The sequence below is a fragment of the Mus pahari genome, chromosome 1, assembly GCF_900095145.1.
Source record: "Mus pahari chromosome 1, PAHARI_EIJ_v1.1, whole genome shotgun sequence".
Taxonomy (NCBI): Eukaryota; Metazoa; Chordata; class Mammalia; order Rodentia; family Muridae; genus Mus; species Mus pahari.
The window spans coordinates 51173468-51199898 of NC_034590.1; the positions used below are offsets into that span (position 1 = coordinate 51173468).

General features: G+C 40.0%; 1 protein-coding gene across 1 annotated transcript in view; it reads left to right on the top strand.

Moving 5' to 3' along the window:
- The window catches only part of Ticrr (TOPBP1 interacting checkpoint and replication regulator), a 41837-nt gene that overhangs the window by 4073 nt on the left and 11333 nt on the right, over window positions 1–26431 (top strand). The window contains exons 2-15 of the mRNA XM_021198506.2: window positions 2442–2718; window positions 4460–4698; window positions 6231–6465; window positions 8749–8878; window positions 11944–12080; window positions 13301–13519; window positions 14995–15146; window positions 16874–16974; window positions 17591–17684; window positions 17768–17847; window positions 18019–18246; window positions 18717–18813; window positions 23935–23992; window positions 25512–25673. Of these exons, the coding sequence (XP_021054165.1) occupies window positions 2442–2718; window positions 4460–4698; window positions 6231–6465; window positions 8749–8878; window positions 11944–12080; window positions 13301–13519; window positions 14995–15146; window positions 16874–16974; window positions 17591–17684; window positions 17768–17847; window positions 18019–18246; window positions 18717–18813; window positions 23935–23992; window positions 25512–25673 (2209 nt within the window). The remainder of the gene's footprint in view (window positions 1–2441; window positions 2719–4459; window positions 4699–6230; window positions 6466–8748; window positions 8879–11943; window positions 12081–13300; window positions 13520–14994; window positions 15147–16873; window positions 16975–17590; window positions 17685–17767; window positions 17848–18018; window positions 18247–18716; window positions 18814–23934; window positions 23993–25511; window positions 25674–26431) is intronic.

Below are 26431 nucleotides of genomic sequence, written 5' to 3' on the forward strand. Positions count from 1 at the left end.
TTTTTGTATATGAGTACTCTGTAGCTGTCTTCAGACACACTAGAAGAGGGCATCAGATCCCATTACAGATGGTTGTGAGCCACCATGTGTTTGGTGGGATTCGAACTCAGGACTTCTGGAAGAGCAGTCAGTGCTCTTAGCCACTGAGCCATCTCTCCAGCTCCCTTCCAGTTCTTAGCCCTCATATTTATATGGCAATTTATAGTTACTAACTGTGGTATAGGGTAGGTGCTCTAATTTCATATTCCCATAGTATTGTCATGTTATATATGATGCTGTCAAATAGTTTATATTGTTGCTATTTAATTCCAGCAACCTATTTTTCCTTCTATTTTATGTGTATGAGTATTCTGTCTGCATTTATGTCTGTGCATTATTACCTGTGTGTTTGGTGCCCTTGGAGGTCAGAAAAAGGTGGAACTGAAGTTAGACAGCCGTAAGCTGCCAGGTGGGTGCTGGGAATTGAATCTGGGTCCTCTGGAAGAGCAGACTTTGCTCTTAAGCATTGAGTCATCTCTCCACCCCCAAGTTTACCAGTCTTTTTTTTTTAATATTTATTTATTTATTTTATGTATATGAGTACACTGTAGCTGTACAGTTGGTTGTGAGCCTTCATGTGGTTGTTGGGAATTGAATTTAGGACCTCTGCTTGCTCCAGTCGGCCGTGCTCACTCAGTCTGTGCTTGCTCTGGCCCAAAGTTTTTTTGGTTTTGTTTTTTGTTTTTTTGGTTTTGTTTTTTTGGTTTTTTAAGACAGGGTTTCTCTGTGTAGCCTTGGCTGTCCTGGAACTCACTCTGTAGACCAGGCTGGCCTCAAATTCAGAAATCTGCCTGCCTCTGCCTCCGCCTCTGCCTCCCAAGTGCTTGGCTTAAAGGCTTGCGCCACCACTTCCCTGCACCAAAGGTTTGTAAATAAGTACACTGTAGCTGTCTTCAGACGCACCAGAAGAGGGAGTCAGGTCTCATTATGGGTGATTGTGAGCCACCATGTGGTTGCTGGGATTTGAACTCAGGACCTTTGGTAGAGCAGTCAGAACCCACTGAGTTCACCAGTCTTAAGGTAACTAAAAGACACTGTGTCTCAACCCATAAGTTTGTTGAAAAATGCTGCTTGAATATCAGCATTCTGTGAGTGAAGCGGAGAGGCAGTGTTTTAACAAAGCAGGAGTTGCCATTGGTAGAGAAGTATAATAAGCACCCAGCTGGTAAAGGGGCACAGGAGGTACAACGGGAAAGACATTTCCATGTTATATATTTCCATAAGGTAAAATGTGACAAGTTTAAGACAAAGTTTTACAGTTCCTATAAGGTGGTATGGCTGATGGAGAGGTTGCTGAGTTTGGTTTTAAAGGGCTTTATGACAGTGCTAGAGTTACTTCATCCCAGGAGCAGGAAGCATAAAGGCCGGCTTGATGAGACCTCTGATCTGGATGAGCACACTTGAGTCATAGAGGCAGGAGTTAGAGGCAGGACACAGCCTTGGTTATCTGTGCAAGAGTTGGGCAAGGCCGCGTGTGTGCTCTTAATCCCAACACTTGGGAAGCTGAGGGAGGAGGAGCTCAAGTTTAGGCCCTTTTGGACTATATAGAGAGACCCTGACTTTAATTAGCCTAAATAAATTAATATTGATTAATTTAAAAGTTTAGTTGAGCCTAATGGTGTAGGTCTGCAGTCTAGCCTGATTTCGAGGCAGGTGGATAGAAAGTTCGGATCCTTCCTGCTGTATATGGTGAGTTCAAGTCTAGCCTGGGTAACTTGATGAGGCCTTGTTTAAAATGAAAAGTAGTTGGGCTGGAGAGATGGCTCAGAGGTTAAGAATGATTGCTGCTCTTACCTGAGTTCAGGTTCCAACACCCATGTTAGGCAGTTAATAACTGTATATAAATACTGGCTGGCCTCTGAGAACACCCACATACACTGCATACAGGTATTACATATAAATAAAAATGAAGTCTTTTAGAACACGAAAAGCAGTAGAAAGAGGACTAATTTTTAAAAAGCCAAGTCCTATACTCATTTGTGTATCGTGTGTAGGAGGGCAGAAGACAACAGGGTGTCTGTCGTTCCTCAAGTGGAACTCACCAAGGTTAGCCAGCCAGAGAATATTAAGGATACCTCTGTCTCTGTTTCTCAGTGCTAGGATTATAAACATGTGTCCCTGTGCTTGGCTTTTTTACGTGAGTGCTAGGGTTTGAATTCAGGTCCTGTGCTTACAAGTAAGCACTTGATTGATAGTCATTTCCCTAGTACTCCATTTTCTTGAAGGCATATTATGTGGTAATTATGTTCTTGAGCTATGTAGTAGTAGATACTAGGTGTTATTTGTACATAGGTCAACAGGTACATTATATAACTTGACCCTTTAATATTTTTTTTCTATTTCCTCTAGTGTATTCATAAATGCATATATAACTAATGTGTTTCTTTGTCGTGTTTATTTAGTTGTGGGCTTCCCCAGACCATGTTGGATACTGGACAGTGTGTGAGCTGCTCCACCATGGAGGAGGCACCATCTTGCCAGCTGAAACTTGGAGCCTGGGTTCTAAAGCCAAGGAAACAGTGCTGCCACCACGTGGTGGCGAGCTGTCACACGAACCCCTCCCGTCCCCGTGGATCTCAGCTCTGCCAATAGATGCCACTGTGAACTGTTTGCTGTATAATTCTGAGTATGAAGCCTCATTTCCACGAATTGAAGGAACATTATTTCTTCCTGTTAAAGGTAAGCAAATACTTTTTTTTTTAAATCTTAACTTTTTTTCTTTAAGGCATACTTCCAATTTCTTTAGAATTTCCTATAGCCTGATTGGTTATAATTGAAAGGATTAAAAGATCTGTAAGCAAAATCAGACACCAGGAAGCCTGAACTGTGGTGCAACTGCCAGTGCATGTGTTAAAAGGGGGTGGGGTGGGGTGGGGTGGAGCAATGATCACAGGATTTTTCAGTCTTTCCAAAAGAGGAGTAATATTGGTCAAATACCCAAGCACATGGGTATTAGGATATCATTGCCTTGTAGAAGAAATTGATAAATTAGAGATCATATAGAAAGAGAATGATTACAGAAGAAAGAATTTATAAAACCCCCAAATAATAGTTGTTACTAGGAAAAGCCAACATCTTCATAAATTTGTTTGCCATGATTGCTACATTGTGAAGCTCAATTTCTGAATATATCATATATTCACATGGAAATACTGTATAGAGATATATGCTTTAAACTATGGGCATCTTAAGGATTTTTAGGTTTGTTGTTTTCTGTTTTGTTCTGTTTTATAAGGTCTCAAGCTGGCTTTAGATCGACTAGCTTTGAACTTCTTCTCGTCATTATTGCCTCTACCTCTGAAGTGGTGGGCTTACAGGTGTATGATTCAAGAGTTGGCCAGTTTAAGAGTATTTTGGGGCCTGGTCTTAACTCTTCCAGAGGTCCTGAGTTCAATTCCAATGACCACATGGTGGCTCACGATCATCTGTAAAGGGATCTGATGCCATCTTCTGGGATGCAGGTGCACATGCAGACCGGTAGTCATACATTAAAAACAAAAAGAAAAACAAAAACCCCTCTAATTCCAGGAGATTCCATGTCCTCTTCTGACCTTCAAGGGCATTAGGCACTCATGTGGCGCATATACATACACACAACATATATATCCACTCATACACATAAAAGGAAAGCAAATTTAAAGAGTGCTTCTATTTGAGTAATTTTCCATTCATCTTTAGAATATAACCTTCTCATAACATATAATACACTGTCTTCTACAGGATTATTTTTCTCATGGGTACCTTGAGAAAGTATGTAGGCTATGAGCCTACATACTACACAGTTATTTACCTACCACTGAACCGTCCCTAATCTTGTCAAAGTTGGTATTATTTCAGTTTTGCTTTTGAGTCTTTTCTCTTTTTTTTTAAAAAAAGATTTATTTATTTATTTATTATATGTAAGTACACTGTAGCTGTCTTCAGACACTCCAGAAGAGGGAGTCAGATCTNNTTAAGGATGGTTGTGAGCCACCATGTGGTTGCTGGGATTTGAACTCTGCATCTTTGGAAGAGCAGTCGGGTACTCTTACCCGCTGAGCCATCTCACCAGCCCCTTGAGTCTTTTCTGAGACAGGATCTCTGTATGTAGCTCAGATTGGCCTGGGCCACTCTCGTCTTCCCACCTAGGCACCTGAATGCTACGATTATGGACATTTACCACCACACCAATCAGATTTTTGTTAGTACTTCTTGAGTACATATTTCCAAATCATGATTGAGAAGTTCTGATACCCCGTACCCATTTATATAATGCCTGATGAATCTTCTCTGATAGCTTGCAGACTAAGGGTTGATATGAATTGAGTGACAGACAGTACCCACTGTCTGAACTGGAAATCTTGTTTCTTTCATTCTTACTCTGACATCTCTTCTAGAAACTTTCATATGCTAGACTCTTAATACTCTTTATTTCTAACAGGTAAAGAAATTCAAGAAACATGGGCAATCTCCCTAGAGCCTTTAGCCATGCATCAGAGACATTTTCAAAAGCCAGTCAGAATTTTTCTAAGAGGCTCAGTGACACAGTGGTCACTCCCAGTGAGTAGTGCTTTAGGCACTGACAGCTGGATGCTACAAAGTCCAGAGGAACACAAGTCAACTCAAAGGCTGTTGTTTCAGGAGCTGGTAAGCAGTCTAACTGCTGAAGAATTCCATCTGGTAGGTGTCCTCCACATGTCGGGGGGGGGGGCTCTTAATAATAGCACACTGGTGAGATGAGATATACTTGTTCACAAAATGCTAAGGATCACCTTCCTAATACAATCTCACTAAAACTAGTGATAGTTTTCAGATAATACTGTTTTCACTGAAGCATATGAAAATGATTATTAGTGAAGAAACCATTTGTAAAATTGCATATACCATGTATCCAATTAAGTTAAAGACCCCAAATTTACATAGGAGAAAAGTAGTTGATCAAATAGGATAGTTGTATGAGACTGAAATGATGGGTGGTTTCTCACTATTTAATAAATATGCGATAATATATTCTGATTTTATTTGTTCTGTTTTGTTTTACGAGGCAGGGTTTTTCTGTGTAGCCCTGGCTGTCCTGGAACTCACTTTGTAGACCAGGCTGGCCTTGAACTCAGAAATCCGCCTGCCTCTGCCTCCTGAGTGCTGGGATTAAAGGCGTGTGCCACCACACCCGGCAATATGCTTTGATTTTAATGTATTTAAGAAAAAGCTGCTGCAGTATAAAACCAGCATAGTAGCATAAGATTAGTTACTTAGACTTCTGAAAAGTTCTGAAAAGGAACACAAATATACCCAGCTTTGACTTTAAAATGATGGCTTGTTTGTTTGAGATGGGGTTTTAGCCCTAGCTGGCCTGGAACTTGCTTTGTAGACAAAGCTGACCCTGAATTCACAGGCCCTGCCCTCCTCTGCCCCTCCAGTGCTGGGATAAATGATGGATAGGCACCACCCCCAGTTGTGATGGCTGGTTTTAAACTCCTTACCTTTCTTTGCCTTTGTAATCTCAGAAAGTAGATACTTATTCTGGATCCTGTAGTAAAAGATTCCAGAGGAAGATTCTTGGTGCTATCTGGAAACTATCTTACATACTCCAGTGAAAAGAACACCACAATGCATTATTCCTAATGTGATACAAACCTTGCTTATACTAGGTAGACAGGGTTGGGGACTCCATTAAATCTGGTGCCCAGATGTGAGCTGGCTAAATCCCTTCAGTAGTTTTATTGCCTCACAGTTAAGTACATTTGTTCATAAGTCAGATGTGTCTAGTAACTTCTTCCTACACCAACAGGTGATCTTGGACAAGGAACTTTTCCTTGTCTCAGTCCATCCTCTGTGAAGTGGAAGTAACCATTTTAAATTGAGTGGTTGTAAGATTCAACAAATGTGTAATGAATATATAGCTGTACTTGCTTTAGTTGCTATGTACTAGACTTGGAAAAGGTGGACGTGGATCTCTTTTCTTTTTCCCTCTTGAATAAATCTTGTTTTCCCTTTTCTTTTTAAAAACAAATATAGTTGGAAAGATACAGAGACAGAAAACACATAGTAAATATCACCAGCAGTGTAAGCTTTTTTTTATAGGTTGAAACTCAGGGATTTTATATATATGATTAGTAAATTCTCTTCTGCCTCTGATAGACAGCTAATAGGCCACATGCTTTTAGGCATTTTGACAATAATATTCTCAACTAATTAGCATTTCTTTGTAGGTTGCCAGTGTGGATCTTGGTGAAGGCTGGCCCCCCATCACGGGAATTATTTCCCCATTCTCTGCCAGTGCCATGATTCTCACAGTGTTCCATGCCAAAGAAGCTGAATTTCAAAGCCATTTTCTCCAGACAGCTGTGACTGAAGGTTCCCAGGATATAGCTTCCCTTTTCTCAGATGTTGTAGATAGTGTACTGAATCAGACTCATAATTTATTTGAAGATCCTGCATCTTCTGGTAAGTTTTCCCACCAGTAATTAACATCGCACAGGGTGGTTTGCAGTGTTTTCTAGCCTTTTTCATCATGTGTTTAGTGGAATCCCAGTATGTTGTAAGTCAAATAAAACTGAGCTCTATAGAAGCTATAGGCAGTTTAGGTTGCTGGTTTTAGAAATCCTGAAGGTTTTCAGCTAACAGCGCTGTGGAACACTTTGAAACGTGATAAGATAAAGCCTGGCTCCTAATGTAGCTCATGACTGTAAATGTAGATGGCTAGGACATAAAAGTAGAAGGGAGATTTAAAAACAAACCAGGGAAAGAGGCTTAAAGAAAAGGGACATGGGTGATAACGGTACTAGGAAAAGAATCAAAATATTCCATTTTTCTCTCATGTGCAATCTTTCTGTATACATACATACATACATACATACATACATACATGTGACATGAAAGCAGAACTGTTTGAAGGTGGAAAGGGAAGCAGCAAATTTGGGACAGTTTAAGAAGGGAGAGATAAATATGAACAAGGCTCAATGATATATACAAGTGTCATAATAAAACATCGAAAATTTATTCATTCGTTTATTTATTTATTTATTTATTTATTTATTTGAGATTTTTTTTTTTTTTTTTTTTTTTTTTTTTTTAATCCCTGGCTGTCCTGGAGCTCACTCAATAGACCAGGATGGTCTCAGACTTGTAGAGATCCACTTGTTTCTGCCTCTTGAGTTCTGAGACTAAAGGTGTACACCACCACAGCTGGGCTTGAAATTTTCATTTTAAAGCTTGGAGTGGAGAAGAGTGCATGAGGACTGGAATTATATCTCAGTGCCTGCTTAAGAGCACTGCCTGCTGTTCTAGAAGACCTGGGTTTAATTCCCAGTGCCCATATGGTTGCTCATAGCTGTAACTCCAGTTCCAGGGGATGAACACCTTCTGGCTTTTAAGATACTATATGGAAGTGGTACACAAACACATGCAGGCAAAACACCCATACACATCAAATTACCAGGAAAGAAAAAAAAAAGGAATGTCAGGGCTGTGGGGATGGCTCAGAGGGGTAAGGATGCTTTCCACCAACCCTGAGAGTCTGAGTTTGATCTCTGGACCAAGTACAGCTAGAGAGAACTGACTTGACAACATATGCACATTGTCACATGTGTGCATACACAGTGATAATAATAGACAGCTCTTTAGAAAGGTACATTAAATTCATAAGTAAACTGCTTAATGTATGTATATCTTTTTTAAACAAGAGGTGAAGGAAGTGAAAACAAAGGTTGAGATTGGTATTCTAGGAATACAGGCGAATGACAAGTAAAGAATGTAGTCAAACAGGAAGGAAGAATGTAGTGGATAATGCTGTGTTCTCTTGTATTTGCATTAATTTGCTTCAAATGCTGCTGTTGCTTTTTGTATAGGATAAAGTATTAGCATATTTAAAACAATCACATTAATGTATTGTCTTATTTGTCATTTGTGTATAGGCTATTTATAAAGTTCTAGAAATAGGTCAGAAAACTGTTTTGGAGTACTGTAAAACAGCACTGTGAGTATTTTGCCAGTGTTCCATGCTCTAGCATGATTTGGTTTCTTGGAATATGTAAATAAGTTGATGACCTCATCCAGATGAGGTTCTACTGCAGCTTATTCTGGTGCTACAAACACACTCTCTAACAGACCTGCTCTAACAGCCTACATGTCCATAACTTAAGGTTGCATCTTATTGGCTCAGATTTACTGACTTGATGCAGGATGGTGAGTCTACTCTGTTTTAGGCTGCCTTTATGTTAGCACATTGTTTATTCTTGTAGTAACTTTTCAAGAAGAGAAAAATAGCATAGATTTAGTCAGGTGGTGGTGGTAAATGTTTAATCCCACCATTCAGAAGGCAGAGATAGGTGGATCTTTCTGAGTTCCAAAGCAACTTGCAGGATACCCAGGGCTACACAGAAAAACCCTGTCTTGGAAAAAAAAAAAAAAAAGAAAGAAAGAAAGAAAGAAAGGAAGGAGGAAAGAAAGAAAAGAAAGAGAAATAGCATAGTGTTAAATACATGTAGGGGAATATTTCAGAAATAAGATGAAGGGCTATGTTAGTAATAGGAGCAAAGAGCTTCAAATTATGTTCACATTCCCACCCTCCATCCCTGCCCCAGACAAGACAGACCTGGAGGAGCTGGAAATGCAGAATGGCAGATGTTGTAACAACGAGCATTTGGAGAGAGGGAGTCAATCCAGGGGAAACTCATAAGCTTGGATTCTCCCCTTGGCTCTGATGTCTTCTGTTTTCTGTTCCTTTAGCCCCCTGTGTTCCAGAGTGGGTCCAGCAGGAGCTTAGTCGTACCAGCTCCTGGAGTCCAGCTCTTGTCGAAAAGTGGTTTCCTTTCTCTAACGCCAGTGGTGCTACTTCAGACTTGATGGAATCATTTTGGTAACGCTTTATACATGTCTTTGTATATTGGTCTTTGAAGTCAATAGTCAGATGTGAACAGGCTTGTTCTAAAGGAACAAGCTTATCCTATAACTCAGTGTCATGTCTTAACACTGCAGATTTACCAACTTGGTGCAGTATGATGGGATTCTGCATCTTTAGTCTGTATTAACATTTCTGCATTATTCTACTAAAAGGCACTTTTAAAATGAAGTGGATTTCTGAGAATAAACTACTTTAAATGCATTTAGAGGATTATTTCAGTCAAATGTAAATAAACACATAAGATATAAACACACATCTCAGTTACTATGCTGTTGCCTTGAAGAGATACCCTGACCAAGCCAACTTATAAAGTAAAGCGCTTAATTAGGGTTTGTTTTCAGTTTCCACGGCCACCATAGTGTGGGAGGATGGTGGCAGGCAGGCAGGCAAGCATAGTTCAGGAGTGGTAGCTGAGAGCTTGCATCTGATCACAACTTGGAGGCAGATCAAGAGAGAGATGAGACCCTGGTCTAGGCTTTTAAAGCCTCAAAGCCTACCCTTAGTGACATATCTTCTCCAACAAAGCCACACCTCCTAATCCTTCCTTAAAAGTCCACCAACTGAGTACCAAGCATTCAAAATATAAGCGCCTATGGGGCCATTCTCATTGAAACCACCACACTATCTATCTATATAAAATATATGAGAATCAGGAAACATTTAGAACTAAGTATCAATTACAGCAGAAATTAAGCAAACTTGGGTTGGTGAGATTGCTCAATGGGTAAAGTTTCAGCTGCCAAGCCTGATAACTTGAATTTGATCTCTTGAATCTACATGGTTGAAGAAATGGTTAACTTCTGCAAGTTATCCTGACTTTCATATGTGTGCTTTGGCACATGTGTACACACACACATATGTGGTGATTTGACTAAGAATGGCCCCCATAGGTTCACATATTAGAATGCTTTGGTCATTAGGGAGTGGTACTACTTGAGAGGAACGAGGAGGTTGGCCTTGTTGGAGGAAGTGTGTCACTGGAGGTGGACTTTGAGGTTTCAAAAGCCCAAGCCAGTCCCAGTGTCTTTCTCTTCCTGTGGCCTGTGGATCTGGATCTGGAACATTCAGCTACCATGTCTGCCTGTGTGCAGTCATGTTCCTTACCATAATGAGAACCTCTAAACTGTAAGCAAGCCTGGATTAAATGCTGTCTTTTATAAGAGTTGCCATGCTCATGGTTGTCTCTCCACAGCAAGAAAACACTGATTAAGGGAATAGATTTATTTATGCTAAAAGAAATATTTATAAATTCACTGGTTATTTCTCTAAAGAGAAAACGAAGAACCAATTAATAAGAATCAAGTACAGTCAGGGCTAAGAACTGGGAATGGTGTTGCTTTCTGTAATCTCGGCAACATTGTCTTAAATACAATAAGGTGTAGAGCACTAGATGAAGACATCTAGCATTCTCCACTGGTCTTTGCATGCATGCACATAGGTGTTTACATTTCATCACATACACTCTCAAAATACTAATAGGCAAATAATCTGCTTATTAATTTTTCTCAAAAAATGCCTGTTGGAATTTTGATGGAGTATGTATAGGCACATAGCTTAATTTGGAGAGCACTGGCATGTTTAGTTTTTGATCTATAAACTTGGTACGTCTATCTGTTTAGATCTTTAGTTTTCCATGATATTTTGTATTTTTCAGTGTATAAATTTACTCTGCATTTTTTTCTGAAAAGTATCTCTAAATATTGAATGTACAGGTATTGTCATAAACAATCTAAAAGATTTTACAGGTAAATGATGAAACTTAAGAGAATACAGCCATGATGTTGTATACAGAATCAATGTATAAAGTTAATAGTATGCCTATCATAAACAGAATCTATCATTTATGAACTATAGACTTAATCCCTTGAGACTGTGGTCTTAAAAACTATAATATCCAAGAAAAGAACCTTATATTAACAAGTCACTAAGAAGACTTAGGGTATAGATCACAGATTGCTTACCCTGCCTCAGGTTTGACACCTAGCCCTGGAAAACACACTAAAGTGCTTAGGAATAAATGTAAGAGAGAATGGATAGAAATAAGTCTAAGATCAAAACAAAAGTTCCTCCTCTCATGACATGCAGATTTTCTGTAAAGCTACAGTACATAAGGTAGCATGGCATTAGCGCACAGGTAAGCCAAACCAGTGGGAGAATGTAGATAGCCTACAAAGTGACACCTGCATTTATGGGGATGTGATATATATAACGGACAAGGGTAGAAATGTGAGCCCCCAGGAAAGGCAGATTCAGTTATTAAAGTAATCATGTGACAGTTGATTATCCAAAAGATAAAAATTAAATTTTAATCTTTTAGAAAATATAATAAGAAGTTTCTAGTAGATTAAAAAAATTAAGAAGAGCCGGGTGTGGTGGCGCACGCCTTTAATCCCAGCACTTGGGAGGCAGAGGCAGGTGGATTTCTGAGTTCGATGCCAGCCTGGTCTACAAAGTGTGTTCCAGGACAGCCAGGGCTATACAGAGAAACCTTGTCTCGAAAAACCAAAAAAAAAAAAAAAAAAAAACTAGTAAAGATGAATAAAATAAAGCTATTTATATACAAATGAAAAATATGCTGACCATGAGCAACTGTAAAAGGTAAAGTTGTGATATCATTTATATAAAATTTATAGTGTGGGAAATAGAAATCATGTTTGTGTTGACACATAAAATACAAATAAATCTAAAATGTCGGGGGTGGGGTGGAAAAAGATGGAGTAGGGCTTTGATTGTGTCTACAATGTCTGATTTCTTTTAAATATAGAAGCAGCTATAACTATTAACAAGAATTTAATCTTGATACTTTTCTAGTTGAAAAGTTCATATTTTCAAATTAATAGCAAAACTTTAGAAAAGAAAAAAAAAAGGGAGTGGGGGACAAACCTTCTCTACCATCTAACTCCCCTGGGACTGTGTGTCTGCCGAAGTCTAGACTGTACATATGAGGTTGATAGCTCTGCACATGTTCTGATTTCTCGTGAGTTGGAATTTGGCCTTATACTATGCATCTTGTCTTACAGGTTGTTACATGCTGCCTCACCTGATAATGACGAATCCTCCAAAACCAAAAGTGAACTAACACTCTGCCTCTCTGAGCTCTACCAGAGATCTCACGAAGAGTCTACTGTAGTCAGTCAAGAACGCAGCAGAAAGAAACGTATGCACATAGAAAGCCTGTTTCTTAAGGCAGTCTTGTTTTCCTTTTGAGACTGTACGTTTTATTAATTTATTTTATTTTGTTTTTGTTTTTCAAGACAGGGTTTCTCTGTTCAGAGCCCTGGCTGTCTTGGACTCACTTTGTAGACCAGGCTGGCCTTGGACTCACAGAGATCCACCTGCCTCGCCTCTTGAGTGCCAGGATTAAAGTCATGCGCCACCACACCTGGCCAAGAATGTACATTTTAAAAGACGGTTATTCTTTCTAAAAAAGAAATAAAAGCTTGATTAAGATTGAAATGGAAACTAAAGGCAAATTTTTATATTTTATATTTTTAAATAATTGTATTCAATATGGATTAAATCACTGATGTTCTTCCTTCCTAGTGAATTGAGCATCCTCACTTTGATTATAATACAAATATCAATACAGCTTTTTAAAAAACTATTTACAAATATTTGCTCATCCCAACTCCTATGCTGGGAACTGAACCCCTGGCATCAGACATATTAGGCAGTGCTTTACCCTGAGCAACATCCCTAGCCTGACTGTGATCATTCTGCTTCACTCATGTTGTTGAACATGTAGACTGTTTTAAATTTCTGTCATTATAAATAATATTGCAATGAGTAAACTCTGAGAGATTTCCTTCTTAGACGTTTCCAAGAATGAGTTACTGTGCTAAAGAGTATGAAAATTGGCTTTTGATGTAGAGTGCTAAGCTGTTTCAGAAAAGGCATGTGCTTGCCTAGTAGGCATGAGCTATGAGCTCTATCCCTAGCTCTGCAAAGAAGAAGCGTCTCCGCACCATTCTTGACTGTTGGGCAGCACTCAATAGAAGTGTGTGTGGTGCTGGCTTTGTGTAAAACATGGAGATGTCACTGGAGAGACCACTCAACAGAGGACCCAGGATTAGTTCCCAGCACCCACATGGTAGCACACGGCCATCTGTAACTAGTTCAGGGGATCCAGTGCCCTCTTCTCATCTCCTTGGGTATCTTTTAAACAAAAAAATGGTTGAGATATTTAGTTCTAAACTTCTGTAAAGTAAAATGTTTACTCTGTATTGTAGGTAGAAACAGATAAAAGAACTGCTTGGTTTAGATAATTTCTGAAGGAAGCTATTTCTTTCTAGTATTTTTCCGTAGCATTTGGAGACTGAGTTCTTGATTCCATGGAAGTGAAACTTGACTTTTCTTTCCATGCTGATGTTTTGGCAGGTGGTATCCCTCGAACTCCAGTGAGACAGAAGATGAATACCATGTCCCGCTCCTTGAAGATGTTGAATGTGGCAAGGCTAAATGTAAAGGCTCAGAAATTACATCCAGATGGTAGTCCAGACACGGCTGTAGAGAAAGGGCTCCAAAAAGCTGTCATTGGTAGAACAGCAGACAGATTGGAAGATAGAGGAAGGATATTAAGAAGTTCTAAACTTAAAGGTATTTATTCATCCTAGAGCATCTGGTGTCTGTTACTATGTAAGAGGTCTGGAGGCTGGGGAATCTAGCCCAGTTGATAGAATGCTTGCCTAGCATTCATGAAATCCTGGGTTGATTCCCCAGAACCACATAAAGCTTAGCATGATATACGTATAATCTCAGCACTAGGAGATAGAGGCAGGAGGGTCAGAATTTTGGTGACATTGCATCTAGGTAATAAACTTGCGGAAACCTCATGTAAATAAATATACAAATAAATCAAATGAACTAGGGGGAGGGGAGAGGAGAAATAGATTGAGATTATTTGGGGAATTGAATAGTAGAGTACAACCTGAGTTGTTATTCTTTAGGAGCCATGCACCTTTTAAAAATTCTTATTTAATTAATTTTATTAAACTAAGGTCTCATGAAGTCCAGGCTATCTTCAAGCTCTCTATGTAGCTGGCCTTGAACTCCTGATCCCCCTGCCTCTACCTCCCCAGTACTAGTATTATAGGCATGTGCTACCAGCCCAGTAGAATCTTTCATTGACCTGGAGCTTGCTGAGAGAGTAGGCTGGCTAGCTAGCAAGCCCTAAGGATTCACCTGTCTACATTCCCCCAGCATTGGGAGTATAAGTGTGGTCCACCATACTTTTTAAAATGCTGGTGCTGGAAGCTCAGGTTCCCATAGCTTAACAACAGAGCCATACTGCTGAGTTTTAATTTTTTTTTTACAATATTTTAATTTATATTTATCTGTTCACGTATGTTTGTGCATGTTATGGAAGGTCACATGGAGGTCAGAGGACAGCTCTTGGGAGCTCATCCTCTCTGTCTACCTTGTGGGTCCTAGAGATCAAACTCAGGTCATCAGGCTTGGCGCAGGCATCCTCAGCTGTGGATCCCCTTACTAGCCTGTTACTAAGTTTAAAGGGGCTCTGTATATTTTCGATAATGGACCTTTATCTGATGTCCTTTGTATATATTTTCTATTGGGTGTTTGGGATTTTTTAAAAAAATTGTATATAGCCCAGGCTAATCTCAAGCCTACATGTGGCTGAGTCCTGCCTTGCCCGCCTATCCCTCCTTTCTCCAGATCACCTAGGTGTCTTTGTTATCTCGTAGCAGTCTGAGACCTTTTCTTCTCATACTGTGACTGACTCTCTTAGATTCACCTGGAGCATTCAGGCTGTGTCTGAACCTAACATTACCGTCTGGGGTTCAGTCTTTCTAGCACATGATCTGTTTTGTTTGTTTGTTGATCTTTTAGTCATTGTATCACCCACCTTTCTTCTTTCAGTCAACTGCTAGGCACTGTGGAACGTTTCACATCATCCCTGACATGTACACACTACATGCTAGTAAGCTCTAGGGTCAGTTATGGCTATCCAGACATAATTAGATTTCTCCTGGAAGACAAAGTCTCTGTCCCCTTACATGATACATGGAGTTGATCTGAATATGATAACCACATGTTCTTTTTCGCCCTCACAGAATTTAAAACCGAAGAGGAGCTTCTGGCTTACATACATGACAACTACCGAAAGACTGTGGCTATGGAAGAAATCTCATTGTATTCATGTGCTCAAAATATGGTCTCAACCACTAAAATGTTCCTAAAATCAAAGGACATCAAGGAATTAGAAGTAAGAAAGTCTAGATAATATTGCCATAAATGTAGTGTTTGGTGGTTGGTGGGTTTAGTGCACATATTTTAAAGAATTTCCATTACACTGCACATGATTGAAAAATGATGAATAGGCTGGAGAGATGGCTCAGTGTAAAAGCACTGCTTTCCAGAGGACCCAGGTTCAACTCCCAGTTACATGGTTGCTTAAAATCTTTAGTAACTTCAGTTTCAAGCAATCTGATGCCCTTTTCTGTCCTCTTTGGGCACTGCATGCAAATGTACACGCAGTCAAAGCACCTATACATGTAAAAAAAGAAATAAAGATATGTCAATATTTTAAAAAAGAAAAGTGCTTAGAGGATTGGTACAATTCCAGGTTTCAGGATGTGAACCTGGTAAACTGGGAGCCAGAAATTCAAGTGGACTTCTGTCCCAATGAGACTGCTATAATTGGTATTGTGTGTTAGCTATATGAATTAAACTAACGGTTTTAACCCTAGCTGCTCTTCAGAATGACTTTGTTGTTGTTGATTTTGTTTATTATTTATCTGTTTGTTTATTTTTGTGTATATGAGTATTTTGTTTGCATTTATGTCTACATATCATATGCACTGAATTCCCTGGAACTGGAGTTACAGACATTTGTTAACTACCATGTGGTTGCTGGGAATCAAACCTGGGTCCTCTAGAAGAGCAGACAGTGCTCTTAATTGCCGAGCCATCTCACCAGCCCTGTTAGTTTTTCTTGTTGCTGTTTTGTTTTTTTAAAGATTTATTTATTTATTTATTTATTTATTTAATATGAGTGCACTGTAGCTGTCTTCAGACACACTGGAAGAGGGCATTGGGTACCATTACAGTATGGTACCATGTTTTTGTTGGGTATTGAACTCAGGACCTCTGGAAGAATAGTCAGTGCTCTTAACTGCTGAACTATCTTTCCAGCCCCCTGTTGTATCTGGTTCTTCTATACTAACTCTAGGTCTCTTTGTTTTGGAAGTTGGGCATATATTTGTTTTAAAAACATCCTGCATAACTAACTGTATCGCAAACCACTGTTTTAGAATATCTTATTGCCTTTATTCATAATTAATGGCAAAAGCAGGGCTCTTTCTCTATAGTGGACCAGAGCTGTTTACAGGTACCACAGCTTTGTGGACCTTCTATTTTAAAAGTGAGTGTATGTAGCTGGGTGTGGTGGCATACTCCTTTAATTCCTGCACTTGGGAGGCAGAAATAGGGTCGGTGTCTTTGTGAATTCAAGGCCAGCCTGGTCTACATGTTAAGTTCCAAGACATCCAGGATGAGGGAGAGGGAGAGGGAGAGGGAGAGGGAGGGAGGGAGGGAGAGAGAGAGAGAGAGAGAGAGAGAGAGAGAGAGAGAGAGAGAGATACTGTCTCAAGAGAGAAAGATCTTTGTGGTGTGTGTGTGCGCGCGTGTGTGCTCACAAGTACTTGCAGAGTCCAGAAGAGGGTATTTGATCCTCAAGAGCTAATGTTACAAGTGGTTGTGAGCAGTCTAACATTCATGCCAGCTAGCAATCCTCTGCAAGAGCAAGATCTGCTCTTAACCCTAACCATTGAGCCATCTGTACAGCCCAAGGAACCTTCCTTTAACAGTTCAAATCTAAAAGCTTGCTTGCTGTATCTTTTTTTTTTTTTTTAAAAGACCGCATTCTCTTTAAGATATCAAAGGAAAATGTAAGCAACAGTTTTCTCCTACATAATTACTTTGTATTTGCAGGTGACCTGCCTGAATCATGTGAGCAGTAACCTCTTAAAAACCAGCAAAACCCTTAGACAGAGCCTAGCGGGACAGATGGAGAAAGAGGACAGAATCAGAGAGTAAGAAACTAATTGGTGACTCTAAAAGGGTTCTAAGGTTATCTTTTGTCATGATCTTTATGATGTTCTGAGGGGCAGTTGGAATCACCTGATTACTTAAGACTCACACCGGTCTTTAGAGAAAGCACTGGATTCCTTCCCCCCACCCCCACCCCCCCTTTTTTTTTTTTAAAATAAAAGAAAGACTGTATTATGGGGCCCACCTGGCCTCAAACTTGCTCTCTAACTGAGTCTGGCCTTGAATTCCATCTCCTACTCCACCATCTCCTACTTCCACCTCATAAGTATTGAGATTCAGATGTGTTATCACCATTTCCAGTTTGTCTAGTGCTGGGAATCAAATGCCGGGCATTCTAGGCAAGCACTTTACCAACTGAGCTACATCCCATTTCCCCTACCTGTGCACTGCTTTGTTTATTTTTTATTTTTTCCCTCTCTTTCAGTACTAGAGATTGAATCCAGGGCTTTCTATATGTGAGGCATATGCTTTAGCACTGAGTTACATTTCCAGTTCTTGGTCATTGTTTCTACATCAATTAATAGCTCTTTGCTCTAAGAAAGAGTTTCACTAAATACCATGCAAAGAAGATGTGACCAGGTACTTTGTTTCCTCCAGGTGCCAGCTTCAGGTATTTCTTCGTCTGGAGATGTGTGAGCAGTGCCCCTCAGTCCTGGACCGCCCAGATGAGGTGGAGCGCATAGTGGAGGAGGTAAGCCATGGCTGCTGCCCGGAGCACGAATTCCTCTCAGTTTCCCAGCAGAGCCTGTGGCAACTTTGTGCAATCTCTTCCAGGTGACAGATTTGCTGCGTCTGGTGTGTCTCACTAAGGACTCAGCGTACCTGTCAGAGTTTCTGGAGGAGATCTTGAGATTGTAAGTTCAATGAGTACTGACTTAGTTTAAAATTTTTTTGTTGTTGTTGCTGTTGTTTGTTTTTGTTTTTAAACAATGACTACACATGGTGTTATTTTAGAATTATAAGGTTACAGGGGTATTTTTTCATGCTGGTAACTGAGTTCTATGTCTAACCAATATATTCCACAGATATATTGGCTCCATCCCCGGGGCAATTGGACAACTTTACCACAGCCTGGGGTTAAAGATTCCTCAGAAGCTGGCTGGGGTCCTTCCTACGGAGTTTTTCAGTGATGATTCTATGACTCAAGAGAGCACGTCACCACCTCCCTCATCAAGTACTCACAGATCAGTGTCGGCCATCACTGAGTCTGAGCAGCTAGAGGAACTTCGGACCAGGTCAGCCAAGAAGAGAAGGTAAGGGCCGAGCCGTCGGAGCAATCCCTTGCACTATGGTTAAGCTCGGGGTCGCAAGTTTGGAGACAGTCTTGCCTTTGCCCATCTCATGTACTCAGTTGGCAATTGCCCTTAGATCAGAATCAAGCAAAACTCTGGAGTTCCAAGTTGCATCATTCACTCTATAGTTTTAACTCCGGGAATATGTGGTATGTACTTTGGTTTATAAAACCCTTTACTGTCTACAAGGGTTGTCTAAGAACTAGGAACTTGTGAGATAAGATTATGGTTTCAGTTACTTAGAACATTTCCCTTGCTGCCTTTTATTGCTATTAACTAGCTGAATCCGTACTAGCCACTTTTTGTGATATAGGCCAAGCTCAAGATAACTAACTAGCATTTATTTAAACAACATAGTTTAGATGCTGATTTCATTCAAACCTAACTACATATTTTACTCTGGTGTGTTCTCTATTCTCTATTTTTAAAAGGAAAAATGCACTAATAAGACATAAAAGTATTGCAGAGATTTCCCAGACTCTTCGACAAATCGAAGTTCCCAAAGTGTCCAAGAGAGCTACAAGAAATGTAAGTAGTCACCAATAGATTGGGGCTGTTACTCCTGCTAGCTTGGACTGACAGTGCAGAGGGACAGTGGAAGTCACCTTATCTGAAATGACATTTCAAAGTTTTTGGATTTTGCAGTATTTCTACAGAGTAATGACCAAAAAAAAAAAAAAAAAAATCTGGCAGTTGGAGAGATGGCTCAGTGGTTAAGAGCACTGGCTTCTCTTCCAGAGGTCCTAAGTTCAATTCCCAGCAACAAAATGGGCCTCAAGACATGTTTAGTTGGTGAAAGTGTTTTCCATGCAACATAAAGACCTGAACTCGTGCATAAAACACCTACCATGGTGGTGCATACTCGTTATCTACCACTGAGGAGATAGCTCTGTCAAGGAACTTTTTGCCTTAATAATTTGAGGACCTGAATTTGATCTCTAAAACCCGTGTTTAAAGAAACACATCCAAGGGCTGGTGACTGTGAGAGTCCTTCCTTCCTGGGTTTGCTGGACAACTATTTCAGGCCAGTAAGAGACCCCATCTTAAAAACAAAATGTCACCAAGTGCTGGTTGTGCACGCCTTTAATCCCAGTACTTAGGTGGTAGAGGCAGGCAGATCTCTGAGTTTGAGGCTAGCCTGGTATATAGAACAAGGTCCAGAACAGCCAAGGCTACACAGAGAAACTTCTGTCTCAAAATCAAAAATGTGGATGGTACCTAAAGGCATGATACCTTAAGTTATTCTCTGCTTGCACATACACACATATGGACCTGTCCCTACACAGAATCACACATCTGTGAGCAAACAAACACAGGCTGTGGTATTTATAATAATATAAAGAAAACAAACAAAAGCTAGGAATGAGAGCTGGAGAGATGGCTCAGAGGTAAGAGTACTTGCTTCCCTTACCTCTATGGCTCCTGTGGTTGGATTTCACAACCACACTTTGACACCGGGAAAGCTCACAGCCATCTGTAACTCTAGCACCAGGATTACATGTCTTTCATCTCCAAGGGCATCAGCATGTGTATGCGCTATCTCCCACAAAAATACTTGTCAATATGTTACATTTCATTTCAACAGCAAGTTGGGAAAAAACAGAAGCTGGCTATTGTCATGAAGCCTGGTGGTGACTGGTTCTCTGTGGCAGCACATGACTTTCCTGTTCAGGGAAACAGAGCAGTGTACCTAGAGTCTGCTAAGTGAGTGTAAGGAGCATCATGCTGAGGAAAGCCTAGAGATGCAGTGACACAAGAGGTCAAGTCTGAGCTGGATCTGACTTCAGAAGCATCCTCACTGTGGTGGTGGCTGCTCCTGTCTAGACTGCACTTAGCATGGGAGGTCACAGTATTGACTTTCTTACCACACCTTACCTGTGGATAAGATGCCAGTCTTGGGGCTGGTGAGATGGCTCAGCTGGTAAGAGCACCCGACTGCTCTTTCGAAGGTCTGGAGTTCAAATCCCAGCAACCACATGGTGGCTCACAACCATCCTCAACGAGATCTAACTCCCTCTTCTGGAGTGTCTGATGACAGCTACAGTGTACTTACATATAATAATAATAATAATAATAATAATAATAATAATAATAATAATAATAATAATAATAATAAAAGATGCCAGTCTTACAGTTCTTGCAGTCATGACTAAAAATGCAGGAAATACAAAAACAGAAGAACAGAAGCTGGGAGAACTCTGTTATCACCAGGTTTTATAGTGACTTACACTTTCTAGCCATCTTTGAATATTTACTTATTTATTATTTTAGATTTTCCAAGGCAGCCATGACTGGGCATGGTGACACATTCCTTTAGACCCAGCACTCAGGAGACAGTGGATCTCTGAGTTTGAGGCTGGCCTGGCCCACATAGTAAGTTCCAGGCCAGCCAAGGCTACACAGTGTGACCCTGTTATAGAAATACAACAACAACAAAACCAGAGCAGACTTGTGGAGATGAGGATTTGATGTTGATTAACAAATGTATTTCGTGCCAGTTGGTAGCATAAATAATGACAGTTGGTGAACTGAAGGGTCAGATACTAAGTTTGTATATAAGAAATTTGAGAGTTTTTGTTTTTTGAGACAATTTCTCTATGTAGCACTTGTTGTCTTGTAGGTTTTTAGACCAGTTTTGGATTTTCAAGACAGGGTATCTCTGTGTGTTCTTGGCTGTCCTGGAAATTGATTTGTAGACCAGGCTCTGAACTTACAGAAATCCACCTGCCTCTAACTCCCAAGTGCTATGATTAAAGACAATTGTGACTGCCACCCAGCTGAGTTTTTTGAAAGGTCAATATAGTTAAGTAAGGAAGCATGGAATTTGTAGTGTAAATGTAGCATTTGTTAATTATATAATATTAGTCTATATTACTTCCTTTGCATATATTAATTCGTAAAGATTAGAATGATTGGGGGAAAGGTTTTGATCCTATCCTAGTACCTTCTACATACATTCTCTTAGGGTTTTTCCCCCTTGTTTTCTTTTCTTTTCTTTTCTTTTCTTTTCTTTTCTTTTCTTTTCTTTTCTTTTCTTTTCTTTTCTTTTCTTTTCTTTTCAGATTTTTTCATTGTATTTTATGTGTATGGGTGTTTTGCCTGTGTGTATGGAAGTGTACCATGTGAGTTCCCAGTACCTATAAAGACCAGAAGAGGATATTAGATACTCTGGCATTAGAGATGAGATACAGACAGTTGTGAGTAGCATTATGGGGGATGGGAACTGAACCTGAGTCCTCTCTAAGAGTAGCTTATACTCTTAATCACGGAGCCAAAACTCTCCAGCCTCTGTTTCCTCTGTTATGTGGAAGAACGGGGTTGGTAAATAAGGTTAAATAACATAGGGTTGATTAAAAAGTTGATACAGAAAAAGCAAGGCATGATTGCTTGCTTGCTTATTTACTTACTTGCTTAATGTGTGTGGGTATTTTGCCTGCATGTCTGTCTGCACATTCATTCCTGGTATCCAGAGAGGACGTCAGGTCTGCTAGGACGGGAGTTAAAAACAGTTGTGAGATGCTGTGTGGGTACTGGGAGCCAAACTCTGGTCCTCTGGAAGAACAGTCAGTGTTCCTAACCATTGAGCCATCAACCCATTTTGTTTTCTAAACAGGAGTTGATCCAGATTCTTTTTCTGTGTGTTTATTTTCCTCACTAGGGACTCTTGTTGAATGCCTTTTCATAGTTGTGATCTAGATCAGTATAGAAGATGTTACTAACCAATATAATTAATAACTACCATGTGTAGTGTTTTCAGAAAGACCCTCACTATAATCGTGAGATCATTTATCAAGTTTTTCTCTGATGCAGGCCTCTAATCGCAGGACTTGGAGCATGGAGGCAGGTGGAATGTAAATTCAGAGCTTTCAGAATGAGTTCACAAGACTATCCTGGCAACCTAGTGAGACTCAGTCTCAAAATAAAACCTAACAGGGCTGGGGAGTAGAGGAGTCCTTGCCTACCATATTTCAGGACCCTGGGTTCAATTCCCAGTGCTATTTAAAAAACAAAACAAAAGCATTGTCTTATGTGGTATTTTATTCAACTATAATGAGAAAGGGCGTGATTGTAATAGCAGCATACGGGCTGGAGAGATGACTGCTCTTATGCAGGACCTGGATTCAATTTCCAGCACCCACATGGTGGCTCAGAGACATTCATAATTCCAGTTCCAGGGGGATTCAGTGTCCTCTTCTGACCTGTGGGCATGTACCTGGTTCACATACAAACATGCAGGCAAAGCACTCATACACACACAGTAAAATAAATAAATCCGAAAGGAAGGAAGGGAGGGAGGAAGGAAGGAAGGAAGGAAGGAAGGAAGGAAGGAAGGAAGGAAGGAAGGAAGGAAGGAAGAGAGCAAACCCAGAAAAATCTTGAAAAACAATTCCCTTATTTAGATGCACCTGGAATTTAGACGCTTGACCCCTTTACTAGGCTAATGAGCCAAAAGTGGTTTGATGCAGAAGCACTAAAAGCCCAGTGTCTTTTTATTTTTTATTTTTTTGATTTTTGGTTTTTCGAGACAGGGTTTCTCTGGGTAGTCCTGGCTGTCCTGGAACTCACTCTGTAGACTAGACTGGCCTCGAACTCAGAAATCTGCCTGCCTCTGCCTCCCAAGTGCTGGGATTAAAGTCGTGCACCACCACTTCCCGGCAAAGCCCAGTGTCTTATTCAGTCTTTCCGTTTAGGTATAGAATGTATGTGTGATCATCACCAAGTTACAGATGTAACTTGAACAGTATCTCTTCTCTATCCATTCTTCAAAATGTGTATTACCAGTTATACTCTGTTGCGTATGATCCTATACCTTCTTCATAAAATATTCCTAAAATAGACATCAACAGTTTGTTTATTTATAATGTACCCTCATCTATGTATGTAGCCAGCCTGGACTACATAGAATGTCTAGTTTTTAATGAAACTAAGAAATAAGAAAGAAGGGGGCTGGAGAGATGGCTCAGTGGGTAAGAACACTGACTGCTCTTCCAAAGGTCCTGAGTTCAAAACCCAGCAACCACATGGTGGCTCACAACCATCTGTAACAAGATCTGGCGCCCTCTTGTGGAGTGTCTGAAGACAGCTACAGTGTCTTTAAAAAAAAAAAAGAAATAAGAAAGAAAGCAAAGATCTAAGTTACTGTGCTTAGTTTTCTGAATTTTACACACACGCACATGCACTTGCCACACATATCCATCTCTCTGGTGGTACACACTAGTCTCCCCTGTGCTTTCACACTCCCTTTGGTGGGTGATTTTTTTTTTTTTTTTTTAAGATTTATTTATTATATATAAGTACACTGAAGCTGTCTTCAGACACTCAAGAAGAGGGCATCAGATCTTGTTACGGATGGTTATGTGGTTGCTGGGATTTGAACTCCGGACCTTCGGAAGAGCAGTCGGGTGCTCTTACCCACTGAACCATCTCACCAGTCCGGTTGGGTGATTTTTATGTGCGTTCCCAGTGCTTCTTCCTTTGGATTACTACTCTGTAGAGGGATGTCTTTGGAACCTAGCTTTGAGTGCATTTCACTGTGTGAGCTGTGCATCTCTGAACTGCCTCTCTGAAATGCAGAAGGTTTCAGGTAGAACTGTTAGCTTTTTAATTTTGAATGAATGCCTGTTAATCGTCCTCATTTCTCATCTTCAGGAGAACTCACACCCTTCTTCTGTACAGCTGCCAGTCCCAAGGAAAGACACAGTACAGGGTATGTTTTCATTTTTCAACACCTAGTCACTAGATTGACAAATTTATTATGATTGGATGTATTTAATGTAAGTTACAGCTCTATATCATCATTGGTTTAAAAAAATATGAATTCCATGTTTTAGGGGACAAAATAGTTCATATAGCCTCAAAATACTGCATCTAGTAAATTACCAACCTAAAATATTTTAAAGTGTCATAGAATCTAAAATTGGAAAAAGAAGATAAAGAAAGAAAGAAAGAGAGAGAGAGAGAGAGAGAGAGAGAGAGAGAGAGAGAGAGAGAGAAGCTATTTTAGACAAAAGGAGCTTAAACATGTTGGCCAAAGTACATTCTTAACTTTTTCCTTTCCTTTTTACAGTTAAAATATAATTTCATCACTTTTCTCCTTCTTTTTCCTCTCTCCAGTCCTGCTCATGAGCCATCCCATCCCTTTGGAAACCATGGTCTCTTTTTCTTTGTTACTGTTACATTTGTGTGTGTGCAGCACAAACCTAAACATACAAATATATAGCATGTTTAGTGTTGCTTGTATGCATATGACTCCAGGACTGACCACCTGGCATTATTACATAACCAATTAGGGGGCTCATACCTGTGGAAGACTGTTTCTCTCAAGTTCATAATAAATTTTCTGTTTGTGTTTTGTTTTAAGACAAGCTCTTCCCTTAGTTCTGGCTGCCTGGCACTCATGTAAACTAGGCTGGCCCTGGAGTCACAGAAATCTGTTTACTTTTTTTTTTTTTTTTTTTTGAAGAGCGCGAATATTTTTATTTCTTTAATTTAACCATGCAAAATGTGTTGACTTGACTGACTCATATTTGCATGTAACTTTTTTCACATATCCATAACTGAAACTGAGGGGGAATCCAGAGGAAGGACTGTGATCGTCACAAGAAGCCGACTGTATCATTTCCAAAGTTTATTCCAATCCATTTCTACTTTTATACTCCAAAACATTTTCATTGTGTGTTCGGATGAGATAAATCCACATGAAAACCAAGGCGCCCACAGATAGCCCAACTGTCACCCAGTTAGGTTTGGCATTGACTGGTTCCCGGACATAGAACTTGGACCGTGTTGAAGAGCAGCTCGGCAGCCGCGAAAACAAGCGCAGCACTATGGACAGCGCCATCTTCTCTGTCTGTCTACTTCTGCTCTGCTCTAGGATTAATAAATAAAAACATTTAAAGATTAGATGATGGCTTCACTTCTGAAATTTACCTGGCATTTAAGAATAAACACATCAGCCTGGCAGTGGTGGCGCACACCTTTAATCCCAGCACGAGGCAGGCAGAGGCAGGCAGATTTCTGAGTTCGAGGCCAACCTGGTCTACAGAGTGAGTTCCAGGACAGCCAGGGGTAGACAGAAAAACCCTGTCTCAAAAAGCCAAAAAGGAAGGAAGGAAGGAAGGAAGGAAGGAAGGAAGGAAGGGCATGGCAAGCTCAGTTAGTTGACACCAACATAAGGCTTTTTAATCTCCTATCTTTTTTTTTTTTTCCTCTCTCTCTGCTTTTAGAAGTAACAAAAGTTCGAAGAAACCTCTTCAACCAGGAAATGCTTTCTCCTTCAAAGAGGGGGCTAAAGAAAGGGCTGCCTCGCAGCCATTCAGTATCTGCTTTGGAATGTCTCCACCACAAACAGGCCAAGTTAAAGAAGACCAAAAGCAGCACACTTCAGGGTAACTACAAAACAAGAGTTTGTGACAATCTGCTGGTGACATTGTTCTCACGTCTATTCCCGCATTAGTAATTGAGTCTTTCTGGCTTCTCTTGACTGGTTTAGCTAAAGGTTTGCCAATTTTATTGATCATTTGAGGAAAGTTGGCCTTTTCTCCATTGACTTTCTGACCTCACTTTCTGTCCCTCTACTTATTTTGGGTTTTAGCTTGTTGGTTTTTCTTTTTTCTTTTTTTTTAAGTTTTTGTTATTGGTTTTGTTTGGGGGCAGAGTGTGGACAATAAGGTGTCCCATTGTGGATCTCTTTGGGGTCATCTTTCTTGAAGTCTATTAAACTTGAGTGGTTAGGTTCATGCCTTTCCTCTGATTAAGGAAGTTTTCAACCATTTTTCTTCAACAATGGTTTCTGCATCTTTGTCTTTTCACCTTCTAGAATTCCAATGAGGCATGTGGTGGCATACCTACTTCTATAGTGTACGAGCATGCCTTAGCCTTTCTTCACTTACCTTTTTCTTTTTTCTGGTTAGGCAGTTTAATTTTTGATGATTTCTTTTTTTTTTTTTTTTTTGACATTCATTGATTATTCTGCCTGCTCAGACTCGTGATTGAATTCTTCATATTTCTTTTTCCCTGTATTTTTTGTTGTTGTTGTTTTAAGTAAGTCTCATTTAACCTAGGCTAACCTCAAGATTGCTATATGTATGACTTTTGATCTTTCTTTCCTTTCTGTCTGTCTGTCTTTCTTTCTTTCTTTTTTTTT